The sequence below is a fragment of the Leptidea sinapis genome, chromosome 42 (assembly GCF_905404315.1).
Source record: "Leptidea sinapis chromosome 42, ilLepSina1.1, whole genome shotgun sequence".
Lineage (NCBI taxonomy): Eukaryota > Metazoa > Arthropoda > Insecta > Lepidoptera > Pieridae > Leptidea > Leptidea sinapis.
In genome coordinates this window covers 5,934,564-5,954,689 of record NC_066306.1, presented here as the reverse complement: position 1 = coordinate 5,954,689, position 20,126 = coordinate 5,934,564, and the positions used below count along the sequence as shown (strand labels likewise).

Sequence of the window (20,126 nt, the reverse complement as noted above, 5' to 3'; positions counted from 1 at the left end):
CCGCGAGAGTGGCCTCTGTGGCAGCGTTGGCAGCCGGAGGAGACCTCGCCCAGGCGTTTACCTTCGGAGGCGGCGCAGGTTTGAAGGTTGGAGTGAACTCCACCTTCTCTGCTCTGCCTTGCGGCTGGCGGCGCCCTGGGTGACGCTTGTGTTTGGGTGCCTTGGGACACCCGCGATAGCTCGCGGGGTGCCCCTTCTCCCCGCACAAGACGCAGGCCGGGGGCTCCACGCATTGCGCTGGTCGAGAGCACTCTGGCGTGCCGTGTTTCCCGAGGCACTTCACACACCTCGGGGTGTGTTCGCAATTGCGTGCCGAGTGCCCGTATAATTGGCATCTGTGACACTGACCGGGCCCCCCGCGGTTGCGAGGAGCTTCGGTACGGATGCCCTGAAGGGAACAAACCGATTTAATGTTGAAAATTTCCTTTCCCTCTTGCGTGAGGTCGAGGACTACGAGAACCATGTTAAATGGTTGTTTATTATTGGTTCCGCGCATACGGTGCACCTCGTGTGCAGGGTAACCCTGCTCTTTGAGGTCCGACAGAATGTCGGCCTCGTCTAACTCTTTGGGGACGTTCCTAATAACGACCCTCAGACGCTTTTCCTCAGGCAGGGCGTACGTGTGGAAACCCACACTCAGCTCTCTAAGAAGAGATGTCAGGGCGCGGTGGTCCGCTACCTCTCTGGTCTCTAGTTTGATTAGAGATTGGTACGCCCTCGCCTGGAAGGAGAGCGTCTTCGGGATCCTATTTTTGATGGCTAACCATCGGCCTCGGTCCCCTATAAAAATAGGAGGCGGGCGCTTGGTCGGAGGCGGTACGCGGGCTTTAGCGGGCGCGGGCGCGGACGCGGGAGCGGAGCCAATCGTGGCCGCGGCTTTCTTCGCGGGTGTGCCATCAAGAGAAGGCGATTCACGACCGCGCTTCTTCTTGCGACTGACGGTGATGAAGCCGTCAGTATCCGACGCGACACTCTCCGCTCTCGACGGTAGAGCGGTTTCCGGCTGGGCCGGTGAAGCACTGGAAGCCTGAGGGGCTTCCGTGCGGTCAGGACTGACCGCGGGGACCTTAGGGGTCGCCTGCGCGTCAAAGTACGCCTGAAGGACAGGCGGACGGGCTGATCGGGTGATCACTTTCCTCGGTTTGACCGAGGCCACGGAACTTACGTCGGACGCATTACCTATATCCATTTCGGATTCCCCGTCGGAACTCGAAACGTCGGATGATGATTTATATTTTTTGGATTTCGCTTTAATAGCGGCATCCACTGACTCATCTATAGATTCCTTAATTAGCGGAGCGATCTTCTCCGTAAATAACTTATCTAGCAGGGCGCTTAGAAGGCCCTCGTCGGCAACCATTGGTGAAGCCATGGTTGTTATTAATAAGTTAAGCGGGTGACAACCCCCGCTGCCCGAGTCAGGCAGAGGGGGAATATAATAATAAAGTGGACAACTATAGTTTAGTTGTGCACTTGCACATTAATAAAATACTATTAATATTAATAAAGTATGCAAAATTAAAAGAAATTAATAATAATAATTAAGCCTAAGACTTAGCTTTGCTGGATGTAGACTGGCTGGGCCGGAACCCCGATGTACGCTGTGCAGGCCCCCACGGAGAAGACACACACGGCACGATCTGCAAAACTCACAACACACACGATTAGCGTGCAGAATCGCGAAACACAGCACAGGTGCTAACTAACACGATCGTAAAACCGGGTAATTAACACCTATAATAACTAAGCTACGTTCCGCGAAGGAAACGTAACAGGTGCGAGACTCAAAGAGTCCCGAACAATAGCGCGCGATAACAATAGCTAGCCCAGGTGGCCTGAGCAGATAGTGCGATAACGCAGGTAATAAAATATTCGAAGGAGGACAGATAACGCGGCACGTGTGCTCGCGTTGCCTGCCTGAATCGAATTGTCGACTCATGTGTCGACCGTGCGGCTGTATTTATAGGACTCGGTGCACGTGCACGTGTTTTCAATTCGTGTTGTTTTTTACAATAATTTCACGTCACAATGTTATAAGAGCATAAATTATGAACTAATTTTAACTAAAATTAGTTAAACTGAATTATTCTCGTTTTTATAATAGGTGTGTTGTAGTATTTGCGCCGATATATATTATTATGACTTATATTCATTCAGTCATTTCAGACAACGAGAATTTAATTTATTACGCTTATAATGAAAGAATATCTACAGATGTACGAATTGAAAGATCAAGACCCAAACTATTCCACTGCTTCCGACCTTGCGACCATTCATCAAGTATTTCATCTTCCGTGCTGCTGTATATCTGTAACTGGGTAAATTACGTAACCAATTCAAGGTTTAACCTCCTAGAAATTTTGGAGTGCTATCTTTATCCTCAAGTCTATTATTAATGCCATCAAACATAACTTGTAAGTTATGTTTTTGATGGCATACTACTGTAAGAAGTTATGAGATCCGTGTAATACTAAGTCATTCAATTTATTAAGTCCCAACTTAAGGGCTGAAGATAGAAGTATCTTAAGTTATTACGTAATTAGCTAACCTTACAACATCTAATAGTGACCATATCAATTCTAAAAATCCTTTATGTTTTAAATAAATAGATTAACTTGGATCTCGCAAAACACAATGTATCTTTTTTTTAAATTAAAATACAATGTATCTCTCAAGTAATACATATTAAATTAAATTATTGAGTGCCATGGCCAAGTCAATCTAGACATATATATGTCCTAACCTTGTTTTTTATTGTAATGCTTCTCTCACTAACAATAAATATCAATGTCCTTCTCACAGGCAAGGAGGCCTTTGTATAACCGTCTTTGTTGTTTTTTTTTTTCCTGAAGATCCCTTTGAATTTGGAATAAACTTGTAGTAACTGGTTACAACATAGTCGCATGTATTTTTTACTTATGCAAATTAACAGATGATAAGATACTATTTAGATTAAAATTGCATTCTTAATGGAATAAAATCATGTCTTGGTGAGTTATAGCTTAAATCACGAAAATTATGACATTACTTGAGAAATTGAAATCCCGACCTAGCTTAGTTCTTTTGCTCCTGGAGCTAATATTATTTGCTAAGGTACCCACTATCATACCTTTTTAGAATCTACACATACTAGCCATGTTTTTAAGATAATGGGCAGCTATAGCACCATACTTTTTTTTCACAATCAAGGGTCAAAACTACAAGTAATTACAAAAAAACGGAAAAAAATTACTTAAAATGTTAGTTTTATTAATATTTTACGATAACAACGGCTATAAATTAAATTAAATTTAATAAAACAGATCTTTAGGAGTACGATGCCAAAAAAATACATAAAAATAGCTAATTTTAAAGAAATGGCAACCGATTGAATGATCAATGGAGCAAAAATTTAGAAAAAAAAAAACTAAGAGTATGCATCATTTTTACACTGTTGGTAAAACTGACGTAAAAACTAGATTTTATTGTAGCCTGACATCGGGGTTACCTCCACTTATCGGATTATCCATTATTTACGACAGACGGAATATGTATATCATATAACGAAAAAAACTGTATAGATATTAGATATGTGATAGCCAAGTGATTTAGCATCGACCTCCAGTATTTGTAAACTGCGGAAGAACTTCGCATATCCAGAGAATTAAGCCGACATTAGTTTTGTTGGTGACATGCAGGGCGAAATCGTTTGGAGGACACAGGTCATACAGATCTTCGGATCATTAACTATTATTTTGTAAAACCCAGTGTGTCCACTGCCTTAGCAGTTAACTGATGTAACTGTTTAACTTAAGTAAGTAGCATTTATACGTAAGTCAACAGAGTCCCGTTTTAAGTGACCGATCTGTTTTAATTGCATCGCTGGTCTATTTACAGTTTTCTGCACCATGATTTCTAAGATATGCCCGACAGTTTTGTTAAAATATATAGTATATCGAGCACTAGTTTTATACTTAACCGTGACTATAGCAGCGTTATCTTGTGGCTAATATAATTAGCATAACGCATAATCCTAAATTATTCTTCAATTATAAATACTACCGGATATATTTCTTAACAAATTACTAAAGGAGACGGATACCCTTTCATACATTATTGGGCCAAGATGAAATTTGTGTCAATAAATAGCTTATAAATTAAAAAGCATTACTGAAAATTTGAGGATTTTTGGCAATCTGAAAGCTGAGTTATAGGAGGTTTTGTAAAATTGAGGCTATGCAATATATGGGCAACAACCTATATTAAAACAGCTGATTTTTGAAATGCAATTGTTATATTGTTGTATGATAACGATTCTACAAGTATTGCAATATTAGAAGTCAAATAGAAAGAAGGAAAATATCAACAACGGGAAACACTCAAATGACAAATCGCGTAGTTATGAAATGAGTGATTGACAATTGACATTCTAGACAATTCTGTGGCTGTCACTGTCAGCAAATATAAAAAATACAAAACGAGATTCTGAATCCACTTTTTCTACGATCAATTTCTTAAGTTGATATTTATTTATTTTTTAGAAAATCATTACGTTATGTTAATTATAATGTTTATTTAATAAGGTACTTTTATTGAATCAATCATCTGGTGCAAGTGGTTTTGGGTTTAATTGTATAAACTCATTCACATTTATCGATTATAGTAATCGATATCCCATTTTAATCATGAATTTAAAGATAATGAAAACTTAATTTTAAGATTTCTCGTTTTCTAGATTGTAAATAAGGCTAATTTTGTTAAATTTTTTAAACCAGTTTGTTACATTTTGGCCCAGAAATCCCCGTCTCCTTTTATGAAGATTATTTGAACGATATAAAAACTGACTAGCAACGCCACCTGACGGTGAATTACAACAATGGGAATAGAATAGAAAAAATCTCTCTTTCATCTATGAATAACTAAAACATAAAAGAAATACGTTGACATCTCATCTCTTTGCTACCTACTTACTTAGTGACATTTATTTGAAATTAGTATTATTTTACTTCAAATATGATTATCAACTGTGCTGTAAATGGATGGAAGGTATTATGACAGCTCTTCTATTCTTATAGCGACTGTACGTCGAGGCAGTAAACTCCTCGAATGGCAACCACGCACCGGAAGAGGCAGTGTTGGTAGGCTGCCCACAAGATGGACCGACGATCTGGTCAAATTTGCCGAAACACGTTGGAAGAGGGCAGCGCAGGGCTGATCGTCGTGGAAGTGTTTGGGGAATGCCTTTGTCCAGCAGTGGACGTCTACCAACTGATGATGATAATGCTGATACGTGGAGAGAAATAAATTAAAAACAAACGATTTGAACCAATATTTACTACATATATTATAGTTAGGTAACTACCACCCAATAATGCAGCCACTAACAATATCATTTTAGTGAGAAATTTGTAAAATAATATCGAATAGTATGTAATTTTAATAATCAAACTGATAATGTATTTGAATAACAACATTCCAGTAATATTGGACGCCACGCCGTGTGTACACAAACTAATGATAATGCGGTCCTTAACAGCCTGCATTAATTGTCGAAGCTCCGCCAAATATTCGGTATTTACTCATAGGTTATACATTGTCGACCACTATTTGATAATGTAATTCAGAATTAACTGCGCAGAATGCCTAGATGATTCAGAGTTAATTTGTAAATCGCTCAGCAGTAGAGTACAATGTAACAGAAATTTTACTATCGCATGATATTACTAATTAACTAACTCTTGCAAAACAGGAGAATCACAGAAGCAAGGTTGGCTTTTAGGAAGTTGTAAGCGCTTTGTCTGAAGATGCCCATGACGTATCAACTTGGATCTCTTCATTCCACTTTATGGTTGAACCTGCGAAAAGTTCCTTATAACCGCACTATGGAGGAACACCGCACATCCAGATGTTGATCCATGTTGAGTATGTTATCCGATTTTAAGAAGTGTCGTGAGTAGGTGGGATTGGCTGCAGAAAGCAGATCAAACAGTTCTTGATAACACTGCCCGTGATAAATGCGCTAGACGACGATAACACATAGCTACATACATATAGTATAAGTTACCTTTGCCTTTTCGTCATAAGTAGGTACTAAGAAGGAAATTAAATTTAATGCAAAAATTTAAAAAGTAAATTGCTAGATACACTTTTATCCTGTATGGCTAAACTAATAAATAGCTAAAGTGTCCGTTTGGTAATAATAAAAATGCAAAGGTAGTTAATATAAATGCACCAATAATTTTATTTTTACTTATATCAAACAGTATGAGTATGTCCAAATTATTAGTCCAAGTTCGTATTAGTTTTCACGTGCCTTACGTGTCAGGTTGAGTTAAATTCAACTCTCAGAAACCCGAGTTACACCAGAAATAAAGTAATAAAATAATTATTCTAAACAAACTTCTAACCTGCAACTTTTTTGGCATTTTAAAAAAATTTACATTAAATATGTAAACCTAAGTACCCTTAACCTCTGTACCCTTGATAACGTGTGTGCAAAATTTCATTTAGGTCGATCGACGAGTAGTTAAAGGCGAGGTAGCTTTAAAAACACATTCGAATAATTTATGTCCATGGAGAGTCTCTTGCTGTTAGCCGATAAAACAGGCCAGGCATATTAGTTTAGTCTGCGTGACAAGCTACTTCTTACACTCGCGATTTGTCACTGACACTTTGTGTTAGTGTGCGTTAGTTGATTTTAAATTCTAAGGATTTATTTAATTGACGATCTATTTTTCATATGTAAATTAGATCCATCTAGTGAATCTTTCGCGTACTTTTTCAATACCGATGCCATTTAACGAGGCATGCAAAGTGCAAGTGCAACTATTTCTCCGTATGAGCAACAGATGGCGCTGTATAAAACTATTTTCTACAAAATTCTAAAATATAAAATTCAAACATTGCTGGTAAAGATATATTTATTTAAAATCGTTGTATTTCAGTTTTGCTATAGGAAACACGGTAAGGTAATTTTGTCCTTGTGGTATATGTGTGGGGAACTGGACACAATTTACTGAACAAATTCTGTGAAGGACCTTGTAGACCAGTGCCGAAGCCTTTGAAAATGATAAAAAGTGAAACAAAATTACATTAGGATGAAACCCATTGGTAAAGGACAAGAATATAACAAAAATTAAGGGAAAAATAAATTACGGGCGATCTGAGGTCGGGAAATGTTTGCATTTTTTGCATTTTCTGAGAATATTTCCTATAGTAATGTATATTTTTTACACCATCAGAAAGTAGATATTTCAACGAACAAAAAGCCCCCAAACTTTTTGATATTAAGTTAAAATAAGGCGAAAAAATAAATATTTTAAATCAAATAAATTACAGTGTATTTGGGACATCATAAGGTAAGATTTCACCAAATTTCGTAGAAAATTTTTTTTTTGTAAAAGATATAAATAAAAAACTAAAAACTCGGTTTTATAAATTTTTCACCAAAATTTTGAGGTTATGTGAAAAAAGTGTAATTACAAAAGTTGTAGATCTCTTTATTACCTACAACTTTGCCAATTAAATTTTGCCATAGGACTTTTAGTTTTGCCGAAAATCGAGATACACCGTTTTTTACCCTAAAACACCCCCCCCCCCCCTTTCCACTTCCCGACCTCAGATTGCCCGTAATTTATTTTTCCCTTAATTTTTGTTATATTCTCGTCCTTTACCAATGGGTTTCATCCTACTGTAATTTTTTTTGGTTTAAAAAATTATCCTTCCTGGTCTATTGTACCTACAGATTCATGAAAAAAAAATATTTACTTGAAAAAATACTTGTAATATCGTGGAGCGATAAAAATGAAGATCCGTTGATGAGGGCCGTCTCACTGCGAGTTTCACCGTCATTGTTCCAAGTTTATTACAACTGCTATTATTGGCTGTTGGAATTACTCTATGAAGTGACCACCAAACAGTTACCATCACATTTCCATGAGAAGGTAAGCCTCGCTTTAGGTTATTGTTTCGGCGTTTGACCTGGAGACAGCCATTTAGGAATATAATCCACATTTCATTACACGTCACAATTCGCCTCAAATTTGCTTCACATAATTAATTAATTTGGTATGTAGTATATCCTCTTTGATTTCTTCATATCTGTGCTGGCTCAACATGATAAGGCAAGCTGCAACGCATGCTTCTCTCTGTGGGTCAGTTAAATCATGTTGACAGTTGAACCCATTTTTCATGCCTTTTTTACTTTAGCCTATATTAGCCTTATATTCGTGGGTATACTATCATCAAACTAGCATGGTTATAATATGCCGCTAATTTCTTGGTAGTTTGATGCTAATTGAGTTCTACAATCGCACTCAATTTCTCATTACTAACTATTTACTATTATTGTGCGCTGTGTAAAATCCACGCCGGGACTCGTATTCAAATATTATCATTGTAATTTTCAATGTAGATATCCATCTGTACCTCTAAAACTGAATGACAATTTAAAGTCATTTAAGAAAATTTATTGAATTCGGCGTAACTTTGCGGAAATCCATAATTATACAAATGATTTAAGTTTTCTTTAGTGTTAATTCCGCCAATATTTGTTTTTAAAACAATTCGACACGTGTTTCGACTCTACACGAGGCATCCTCAGGACGTGTTGTCTCGCCAAAATCTGGCACGAGACTGAATCAAATGAGTTTTTTTTTTTTTTTTTTTTGCGCCCAAGCAAGGAATGGGCTACCCTCCGGGATAACGACGGGAGGGAGGTGGTGAATGCTCATGCATACCAACGCAGCCTAAGTCTGCGTTGGTTATGTGGGACTCACGTGAAACCTAGGTGCCTACCCACTAAACACCACCTGCAGTTGGCTTTGGGCAGGTGCCCTCTAAGCCTTCATCGAAGGCGACCTTCTCATGGGGAGAGAGAGGCGCAAGCGGCACTCCCTATGGAGTTTCCGCTGGGATATTGCACAGAGGGTGCTATCTAATTGGGACTAGTCACATCAGAAGGATGATCACAAAATAGAGGTGAGTGCGTCTGATTGTCCCCGGATGCCAAGAGGCGTTCCAGGTCAGACGATAGTTTGTTAGGGGGATCGGAGAGGGCGTGTCTGGGCCTCCTGACTTGATGACGTGAAGGAGGGGAGGCGGTATAATCCGCTGCCTCCTTAATCAAGGGATTTGGGTGATTGTCTGAGGACTTAAAGAAAGTTTCAGACAAGCACTTAAGGTGTTGTTGGATGGTGGGGAGCTCTAAGTCCCGGTGAAGGTCTGCGTTTCTAACACACCAGTGGGCATTGACAGCCTTACGGCAGAAAATGGATTGAACTGTTTGTAATTTGTCTATAATATTGGGTTTCGCATGAGCGAAAACTGGAGCGGCGTAAGTCAAAACCGGTCGAATGCAAACCTTGAAGAGTGTTCGCTTGTTCCTAAAAGACATTTTACTGTGCCTACCTAACATACTGTTTAGGCGGTACAGATAGAAGCGGGCGGTTCCGGTCACCTTCTTGACGTGAGGCCTGAAGGTGAGTTGGGAGTCGAGGGTCACACCCAAGTACTTGGTTGTGGACCTGAAGGGGATAGGGGAGCCTAATAGATGAATGGGTCGATCCCGGCAGAAGCGTCTGCGCTTAAAATCAAAACGGACTGCGGAGCTTTTATCCGGGTTGACCTCAATACGCCATTTCCTAAACCAGTCACCTAGCTCATTAACTGAGCGTTGGAGCCTGGAGAGGACTGAAGAAATCTGTTGGGACTGGACGTAGAGAGCGGTATCGTCTGCGAAAAGAGAGAGTTGGACTCCATTTCTAGGGATGGGAATATCGTTGGTATACGATATGTATAGAAGTGGTGAGAGCACTGAGCCCTGTGGTACCCCAGCCGTGAGCAGGCGAGGGGAGGAGAGGACACCTTCGTGTCTGAAACGAAAGGTACGTTTGTGAAGATAAGAAGCTACTATGCGGACTAATCGGGATGGGAGGCCTAGAGCGTGGAGTTTATATATTAGGCCTTCGTGCCAGACTTTGTCAAAAGCCTTGGCGACGTCGAAGAAGACAGCGATTGTCTTCTTACGTTTGGGATAGAACCCGCTGTAGATGTACTCTACAATGCGGTGGACTTGCTGAGGACAAGAGTGTTTAGCACGAAAGCCGAATTGTTGGTTTATTATTAAGGGAGGGCCGTCCGTTGGAAAGAGATGCTTTCTCATACGGAACAGAATAACCCGTTCAAAGACTTTCCCCATAGCCTTGAGGAGGCTGATGGGGCGATGGTTGGAGGGGATATTGAGGGGTTTTCCTGGTTTAGGGATCCCTATAACTATGGCCTCTTTCCAAGCGGTTGGAAAGAAGCAGTGGTCGAGGCAGGCGTTGAAGAGAAGGACAAGAAAGAAGATCACCTGCTCGGGGAAGTGTTTGAGCGCCAGGTTGGAAATACCGTCGGCTCCTGGAGCTTTGCGAGGTTTTAATCCACGGATGATGGATTTAACCTCCTCTACAGAAGTTGGAATGGGATCGTCGGTGAGAGGCATTGAGTTCAGACGGCTGACCTCATTCTCCACCGACGCTACGTGGAGGGGTTCGAAAGAAGAAGTGCTGGGTGAGCATTGTGAAGCAATGCTTTCAGCAAAACACTCCGCTTTATCCCTGTCCTCGAAAGCTGTACTGCCGTCGGGGCGTATCAAAGGCGGAGTGTGGAGTATTGCGTCAGTACGAAGGGCTTTCGCCACTTTGTAATACGCCTGGTGTTGGTGATGTTCTCCATGAGTGAATCCCAATTGGAATTCCTCAATTCGGAGAGACGTAGCCTAACTTGGCTTTGGAGGAAGTTAGCGCGTGACCTATAGTTGGGCGTTGGGTACTTGGCGGCTCTTCTGAGAGCTGCATTCTTGGCTCTAATGAGGTTCATGACATCAAGCGGGAGCTTATGGCTGTTAACCTTAACCACCCGCTCGTTGTCATGGAGAGCGGACTGCACTGTTTGGGTAAGTGCTTTTACCGTGATGTCAATCTTATCCGTACTATCGAAATAGTTGGACGAGATTGCATACGGTGAATTGTGGGCATCAAAAGTTGATGCAAGAGACTCCCTATAACCCTCCCAGTTGGTGAGGGTTTTAGGGTGTATGGTGGTAGGAGTGGGGGCATGGGGCCCGAGCTTGAGGGAGACTGGACGATGGTCGGAGCCCAGGTCATCGAGTGGTTCAATCGCCCTTAAATTAAGAGCGACACCCTTGACCAAGGCGATGTCTAGAATATCGGGAGAGTGTGCTACGTTATCCGGGTAGTGTGTTGGAGAGATGGGACTTAGGACGTCTAAGTCCATAGACCTAACTAGACGGCGGAGCTTGATGCCATTCCCGTTTGTGGATAGGCACTTCCAGTCAGTGTGTTTGGAGTTGAAGTCCCCAAACAAGATGACTGAGTCACCTTGAGAGAGGAGAGTCTCAAGGTCACTCTGGAGAGGGATCTTGAGAGTAGGGAGGTAGATTGAGGCTATGATCAGAGACGGATGACCTGACATGCCCAACTGACAGACGGTTGCTTCCATGTTGGTAAGCACTGGAGTAGCGATTTGCGAGCAATGAAGGGATCTCTTATAGTAAATGGCTGTGCCTCCGCCACGACGGTCGTCGGCTCTGCCATTGTGTATAAGAGAATAGGAAGGGATCGATAATCCCTTTGAAGCGTCGGGTTTAAGGAATGTTTCCTGGATAAGCAATAGGTCGATGTCCTTATTGCGAACAAATTCCTTAATCTCTGGGAGGTTGGTGCGCAGGCCGCGCGTATTGAATGAGACAAGTGTTAAGCCCTGAGGCTTCACTCGCCCCATGTTCGGTGTTGAAGCGTTACGCGATTGGGACATTAATACATAGAGTTCACCAGGTCTTGGTGCTCTATCATTGCAATAAGGCGCTCATGTGGAGACCTAGCTGTTTTAAATTTATTGGCGAGAATGTTGAATTCTTTAATATCGAATTCTCCATTCTTCAAGAAACTCAGGGGGTTTTGCACTCCTGAGTCTGGTTGCGTAGGTGTTGCCCATCTGCGGCCACTCGGGGTGACTTGCACAGGGCGGGAATTGACATTTGATGTCTGGGAGACCGGGGCTGCTTGTCTCCAAGAAGTGGAGAGTAAAGGCCCGGTTGTCCTCTTCCTCAGTTGAGGGAAGTTCGTGCCAGTGGCCGGAGAAATCAAATGAGCCGGAAGCCGCTCTTTTATACCGTCGTCCCATGAAATGACGCGCTGTGATTGGTCGGCTGTTGTGACGTATTACCCCCGGAAGAGACACGTAACAAAGGTGATGGGACTAAATTTGTTTGTTCATTCAACAATGTAAACATGTTATTTTTGTGTTTTATTATTTCTAATTGCTCTAACACATTTAAGCGAAATCCTTTTTCACATATATGTAAAATATTAAAATTATTATTGTTTCCGAGTGAGTGAGCTGTATCAATTAAATGTTTCGCGAAGTGTGATTTTTCGGGATGATTATTCCTAAATGCGGCAATATGTTCCTTTAATCTAATTTCGAAATTTCGACCTGTTTGACCTATATATACCCCGTTACAAGTGTCACAACTTAGTTTATAAACGCCGGATTTTTCGGAATTATTCAATAAAAAAAAAACTCATTTGATTCAGTCTCGTGCCAGATTTTGGCGAGACAACACGTCCTGAGGATGCCTCGTGTAGAGGCGAAACACGTGTCGAATTGTTTTTAAAAACAAATATTGGCGGAATTAACACTAAAGAAAACCTAGATCATTTGTATAATTGAAAGTCACACAATCCAATTTTAAGCCCCTATTACTATTACTTTTGTATTAGGTATTTAATCTTCAGAAGTGAAAACTTAACCAAATTAACCGGGACACACCGTATTGGGATGGCATACCTGGAGAAGAAGCACTCTGTCATTTATTACTGACATGATAATAAATAACGGCTTTGCCACTGTGTTTTATTCGGTCTGTGGGCTATTCGGTGGCCTACAAGGGAAAAATTACAGTACAGGTACAAAAAAGACAATTCAAGTGCTTTTTTACCTTGGACGTTCATCACGTCAATCAAATTATCAAGTCGAGCCGATAGGGCAGCATGTGTTCCGCAATTTGCTCCTGTCTTTACCCGTCTTCCTCGGCTCTCCTACTCATCAGGCGTGGTTCCAAAATTATGAAAGGTGGTTTTAGTGCACCTGATCAGTAAGGAAGGTGTCCATTTACACCAAAGTTATGGAGTCGATTTAAAACCGCCACCAGCTCTTTCGTCTCTTCTATAGGTATCCCCCACAAGAACACAGCCGGTCTGAGGTTCGAGTCTCCTTAGGAGACGCCCCGCGACTGTTGTTGCGTAGTCTTTGCGGCCTCCACGGCCCACGTCCTACTTCGCTGTGAAAGCCAGAGCTGCTAACAGCACAGAGGAGGTTTTAGTCGGTATGGGGTGTCCGCTTGCGCGGACACTCGAGTCCGACGAACGGGGCGTAAATACGTAACAGTATTTCCTACCCTCAAAAAAAAAAAACCTATAGGTATTCACCTAAAGGAACACTAATAGCTCCTATCAGCAATTGTCAATACGATTTCAGTCAAGGTCGCTCAACTAGTGATCTTCTTGTATAGATCACTCATAAATTGGCGCAAAAGGTTGAGTCGAAGGAAGAAGCGTCAGCGGTAAAATGGCAAAAGCCATCAAGTGTGGCACAAAGCGTTTATAGGAAAGCGGCCATCCTCCATCATGGACTTCCCAAGAAGTTATGCAGATAGGTCCCTAGCTTTTTAGATGATGTGAGCATAAAGAAAGTTATCGACGTTGCAGGCTCCGACTTAAAACCCATAAACACTGGTATCTCGCAAGCCTGTTTGTTATCCCTTACACTGTTTCCTGTGCATATTAATAATATGCTGCAGGGGATGAGAGATTTTTATATCGGCCGCGCCAACATCGTGATACCGTCGACGAGAACCGGAACAAAGTCGTATCTGTAATCGAGAGTATGCTTTGTATAGTCTGGGAATGGGGCCAGCAAATTTAGTCCACTTGAACCCTAAGAAGACACAAGTTTCTGCGCGCTAAAAAGTCGTGTCCGCACGGTTTGAAGTCACTACCCTAACTGCCAGTTTGTATATTCCGATACAAACTGTAAACTCGGCATTGATATAATGATCGAAAAGCTACCGTGTTCAATTTAATTAGGTGCAAATTTGGCCTTATATGAAGTAATATTCACACCTCTGGTCGATGCTTCTTAAATAAAAAAAACTTCAGTCTCTCTTTCCTGACTTGAGCCGACTTTACCCAATTTAGCGTTACATAGCCACAAGTAACGAGTCAGCCTCAATAAATCCACAAAATAAAGAGCTCAGCGCGCCTAAAGAAAATATCACTTCGAAATGGCAATAGAAATATGCAACTGTGTATCATGGCGTAACACCCAAGTAGATAATAGTCCCGTCAATATCTTATAGCTTGCACCATCTAGTGTTGTCAACCTTTATTTAGTTCAGCGAGCAAACTCGAACAAGTTGATGGCCGGCCGGTCTCGTAATGAAAAAATAGTTCAAAAGTTCGTTTTCATTATTTGCCTTTGGCTCTTTTATGGCAGGATTCAAATTCAAATATTTTTATTCAAAATAGGATGTGAAATAGGACATAATACTATGGAAATAACTAAAGTATACTAGTCGCGCCGTATCTATGTCGGTTAATTGTCAAATCTTTTTAACCGCGTATGCTGCAGAACTAAGTCTGTTCGCCAATCCTACAATATGGGGGCCCCATTGTAATTTGGAATCTAGAGTTATGCCAAGAAAATATTCCATACCTTTGTTTTATATACCTACTAGCCGTTCCCGCCCGCTATATTCCATACCTTTATTTTATATACCTACTAGCCGTTCCGGCCCGCTTCGCTGAACGAATTTGAAAAGGAAATAAATTAATGAAGGAACATTGGAATTCGAAAAATAAGTAGCCATAAACCATCTAGGATAAATTTCGCATCGAATGGTGGTAGTTTCATGTCGATACGATCAGTAGTTTAGGCGCGATTGGGCCTCAAACAAAGACTATTTCCATTATATATATAGAAAAGAAATAACACACACATACTTTTGGTGATAATCTATATTTTTTTGACTTACAAATATACATACAAATTACCGAACTGACGATGCGAGACTCGAACCCGCACTTCTCGCGTTCCGTCCGAGCGCTCTTACCAATTGAGTCAAGCTTCCGAGTGACGCATTGACCGTAAATCTTGGTATGTCTTGTTCAACTCTCAGGTTGTGCCTCTATATAATACGTCTTTATCCGCACAGCGGGCGAGAGATACTTTAACTTATATGACAAAAAACTGTAAGATACTTGTTTTATTTTAGTCTAAAATATGCTCTATGTATCCCTTTCATCCAATACTAGTTACATACTTGAGGATGATGACACGTTTTTTACGTAGGGCATTGACTAGTCTAAATCCAGCATTGTTTGCAGCAAACAGGATTGTGGACGTGTGACAAAAATATTGCTAAAGAAGAGGATTTCGTAGCTTATGTTTACATTTGGGGTCTATCAAATCAAGAAATTAATTATCCCATTAAACCAAATATAGAATCACTCACTAGAGCTGCAACGCCATTCATATTACCGCCATCAAAAGTTGCATCGCAACCAAAAATGGTTCTAACTCCGCCAATAGTTTCAATCACCGTCATATCCAAGATTTACTCTGCCTCTTAGAGAATAAACACCAACCATCATTCTATCTAGACCTTCCACAGTAGGTATCACAAGATAATTTACAGGATGACAATATTATTAACAGTTGATAAAATTATTAAACAATATTTTATCTTTAAAACCCTTTGCAAGGCAAACCTACCTATATTTTCAAATAGTTCTAAGATTGACGTTGAATCAATGGTATAAATATCCAATACCCATTAAAAATATTTGAATCTTAAGTAAAATCACACTGTAAAACATTAATAAATGTATAACATTTACCTATTACCATGTCTGCTTACACGTTGACTTAGTTCCACCACTACCAAACGGTATTCCTTCATTTTATTTTGTTACTAAACACCAGAAAACATAGAAGGTCGGGTGTAAAGAAACCTGATACACTTATTACCTATCAAACAACGGAAGCCAATGACAAGTTAAATGACCTACTTAACCAAACAATACCTATAAAAATGTAAATTAGTATTTTTGTATACTAACAATACTCAGACACACTCATTAACGCACCATTATTAACTTTTTCTATTCAAATTCAAATTCAGAATCATATTTCTGCTCATATGGTTATTTACTGACTCTGCGACACTGAAACAATACGACAAGGAAGATATATTATCTCAAACTGACAAGGCCACCCTTCATACTCTTTTTAAATGAAAAATTCTTAAGGCATGTTTCATGTGGAGGAAAAGCATTAAACCCGCATCTAACTTAAGAAGTTAAGGCAAAAGACTATAGACATTGTGACATTGTGTGTTTAGCTGGCCTGTGTTTTTTTTTTTTGAAACTATATTATTTGTTTCTAATTTATTTCATCCGAAGTCTATAATATAAACCATCAGTTAATTCTTGTAATTAGTTATAAAAAGAAATAACTAATTAATAAAAGTAATGTTGAAAATACGTTTTCATGTAAGACATCTCAATGAATGTGAATGTATTACAATATTTATACGGTGATAAAATAGTACCTAATAAAACATACTTACTAAAATCCTTAGCCTGATAATATTTTCTTTATGTTTTAACTTCATACTGAATGAACAGATGTTACGACATATATAGATGTTATACATGTTTATAAAAGGCATAAAAAGGCATTTAATTTCTTAAAATTGATTCTTTTAGAATTCTTTTTGATGTCATTTCTAATAACTACTAGATACTACAACCGCTTCGGAAACAAATGGCGCTCTGAGAGAGAAGAAGCGGCGCAAGAAACTCTTCAATAAAAATATACAATATTGTACAGTAATTTCTATCGCTATAAAATAATCACAATCTAGTCCCAGGCTGTCCCATCATCTAGATATTCAGCAGTGGAGTAATAGGATTTTATAATGAAAGGTTATGAAATAGTCTGTCCATAAATCAAGTGATTAAATGATCTGAATTGAAACTCATTACAAAACGCAATAGCAATTGAACATCTTCTTTTTATTGTTCTTGTTTATAATTATTAACTTCTGTAAAAATAAAAAATAATAATATATTGACACACTTTTACACAAATTATCTTGCCCCAAACTCGGCATAGACTGTACTATGGGTGAAAGACAACGATATATTTAATACAATATACTTACATAAACATACATAAATACATATGAACATCCATGACTCGGAAGCAAACATCCATATTCAACATATAATATTAATATTATTTCGAATACTATATAAATATATACTTACTAATTACTAGCTATGATATATTAATGCTGTCTCGCATTCTCTGCTATTCCCAACGAATAATTGATTCTGTTACAAAAAGGTTACGATTTGTGAGAAAAGAGATTATTTGAGAAGCAATGATCTTCATGAATCATATATTTAGATCTTAAATTACTGTTTCATAGATTATTCAAGGCTTTATTGGTTAAAGTATATACTCGAAACATAATATATGATGTCGTTAGGATACTGTGTCTACGAAATAAGGCACAAAGCCGCAAGAATCCCTTCAAGATACACGCTCGTGTCCAACTAACGTTAGATTTAAGTAAAAAAGTGAATTTTTAGAAGCGAACTATGAAAGTATCATAAAAATAAATAAGTTTTTATTAGATTTTTTTTAAATAGTGATTTATAATAAATAAATTAAAATACGAAATAATGCCGGTAAATTACGGTGCAACTGATGAAAATGAAAATGGAATACACAGTGAACTGAGACCGGATTCTGAATTTGATGTAAATATAAGGTAATTAAGCTTTATTCGTTGAGATCTGTAAGTCTGAATCTCTAAGCAATTTTCAATTCAGCCAATTTGCTACACTCAGTGGATAAGTAGGACAAAATTAGCTAACATATTGAAACTTCCCGTAGCTATGGAGCTATCAAAGAAATATTTCTTTATAGACGTTTAAGTATTGTGTATGTATTATGTAGGTGTGTCAAGTACCATAATGCACATATTCCGCGTTTTTGGAATGCAAATATTATGCCTGCGATAAGCTTCGCGATTAGTAATTAATTAGTTGTAAAATTGCAGTGATTTATTAAATACTTTTTTTTATGTTATTGTGTGATATTATTACAATGTATGGAGATGTACTTATGTTGTAAAATTATTATTTACTAGCTGACCCGACAGACGTTATTCTGTATATAATAAATAAAATAATGTTTTTTATATGAATTTGTCAATAATATATCATAACATCAAAAATTACTTTGTAAAATATGCACCCTGCTGTCGTAATGTAATAGTTTGACAGCAGAACTTCAAAACGTCAAACCGTGCGTCAATAAATTCTCTCATAGAAATTATGTATGGACACATCACAGGAAAAACAAATTTGTTGTTTTTATTTAATTTAGCAGCATTTTCCTATTTATTCACCTTTTAAACCTTCCCTGGACTTCCACAAATAATTCAAGACCTAAATTTGCCAAATCGGTCCAGATATTCTCGAGTTTTAGCGAGACTAACGAACAGCAATTCATTTTTATATATATAGATTACAAAGTTTTAAAATGATGTACCTACTCTTCCAAATTAACAAAATAAGACTACAGTGAGTTCTCTCTTTTGTTGGTTCTTTCGTCCTTAATGCTTTAATGTTAATCGTATTCCATGCTAAATGCTTCTTGGAAATTAACTGATTTATCTTATGTTTTCAAATGCCAAACCCAACCGGTGCCATGTGATATATAGTATAGTTTATAGCACTAACGTTAACGAGAGTTACTCTAATTAACTCAAGGTTAATTAGAGTAACTCTCATGACATAATATATATATTTTTTTATGGAATATGAGGACAAACGAGCGTACGGGTCACCTGGTATTAAGTGATCACCGCCGCCCACATTCTCTTGCAACACCAGAGGAATCACAAGAGCGTTGCTGGCCTTAAATATATACTCGTAACACTTGTAAACTATGCAGTATCAAGTTTTTGTGTTTACCCTGAAAGTGAATATTATTCTAATGACCTAGTTACGTATGGGTGCGGTTGTTTGATGATAGATGTATCATTATAATATAGTTGCGAATAGCTTTTAGTATTTCTTTATATTTACAAACTAAAATTTAATCAAACAAAACAAATCTTATAACTACTTTTACAATTCTATGATTACATTAAATTAAAACTATCATTTAGGGGGAAGTGTAGCAAGAATACTGGCAACATTTCGGCGTTGGATAGCTAGGCTGATCCGTTGACCAAAATAGCTGCCAGCGCGAACGCTTGGGCTTCCAGTAACCCTATTGAGGCGCGAAGATAGTACTTTGTACATTCTCCGCGCCTCTGGCCCCAGGGCACAAAGATGTAAGACTCACTGAAACCGACATATTTGTGAAGCTTGCTGTCTTCGGCAGTCGAAGCAGCAGCCCCAGCATTAACTGACGTAACTTGGACATGAGAAGGATCCAGAGAGTCGACGCATATCGCGTCTAACACCAGCTCCTAATTTCACACAACTTAAATTGTGGGAAATAGCTGAACTCATGATTTTAGCCGCTAGTAATATCCAATACAAATATTTTGTAGAACATTTTTAACGTAACACTAACTACGTTTACGCCAGCGCACGCGGGTAGGCAGTACATCTATCGAGTTCTTAAAAATCAATATTGATGGATGTCACAGAGGTGAAATGTAATACGAGCCTACATTATGTTATATATTATTATTACAAGTTAAAAAACGGCCAAGTGCGAGTCGGACTCGCCCATGAAGGGTTCCGTAGCCGAAAGTAACTTATTATAAAAGTTCTTGAAGTTCGTAGTAACGATTTACGACGTATTAAAAAAACTACTAACTAGATCTCGTTCAAACCAATTTTCGATGGAAGTTAGCATGGTAATGTAGGTACATCAAATATTTTTTTAGATTTATCATTCTCTTATTTTAGAAGTTACAGGGGACACACATTTTACCACTTTGAAAGTGTCTCTCGCGCAAAACATGTTAAAGTTACTCCATGTTCACTTCT

The 20,126-nt window shown here is 39.0% G+C and overlaps 1 protein-coding gene across 3 annotated transcripts in view; it reads left to right on the top strand.

Moving 5' to 3' along the window:
• LOC126976790 (major facilitator superfamily domain-containing protein 12-like) overlaps positions 1-20,126 on the top strand; it is an 80,587-nt gene that overhangs the window by 45,111 nt on the left and 15,350 nt on the right. For 2 of the 3 annotated variants that reach the window (XM_050825390.1, XM_050825392.1), the window contains exon 1: positions 17,636-17,884. The exons of the other annotated variant lie outside the window; for it this stretch is intronic. In XM_050825390.1, the coding sequence (XP_050681347.1) occupies positions 17,796-17,884 (89 nt within the window). In that variant the 5' untranslated portion in view covers positions 17,636-17,795. Of the gene's footprint in view, positions 1-17,635; positions 17,885-20,126 lie in introns of those variants that run through there. 3 annotated transcript variants of the gene reach the window in all.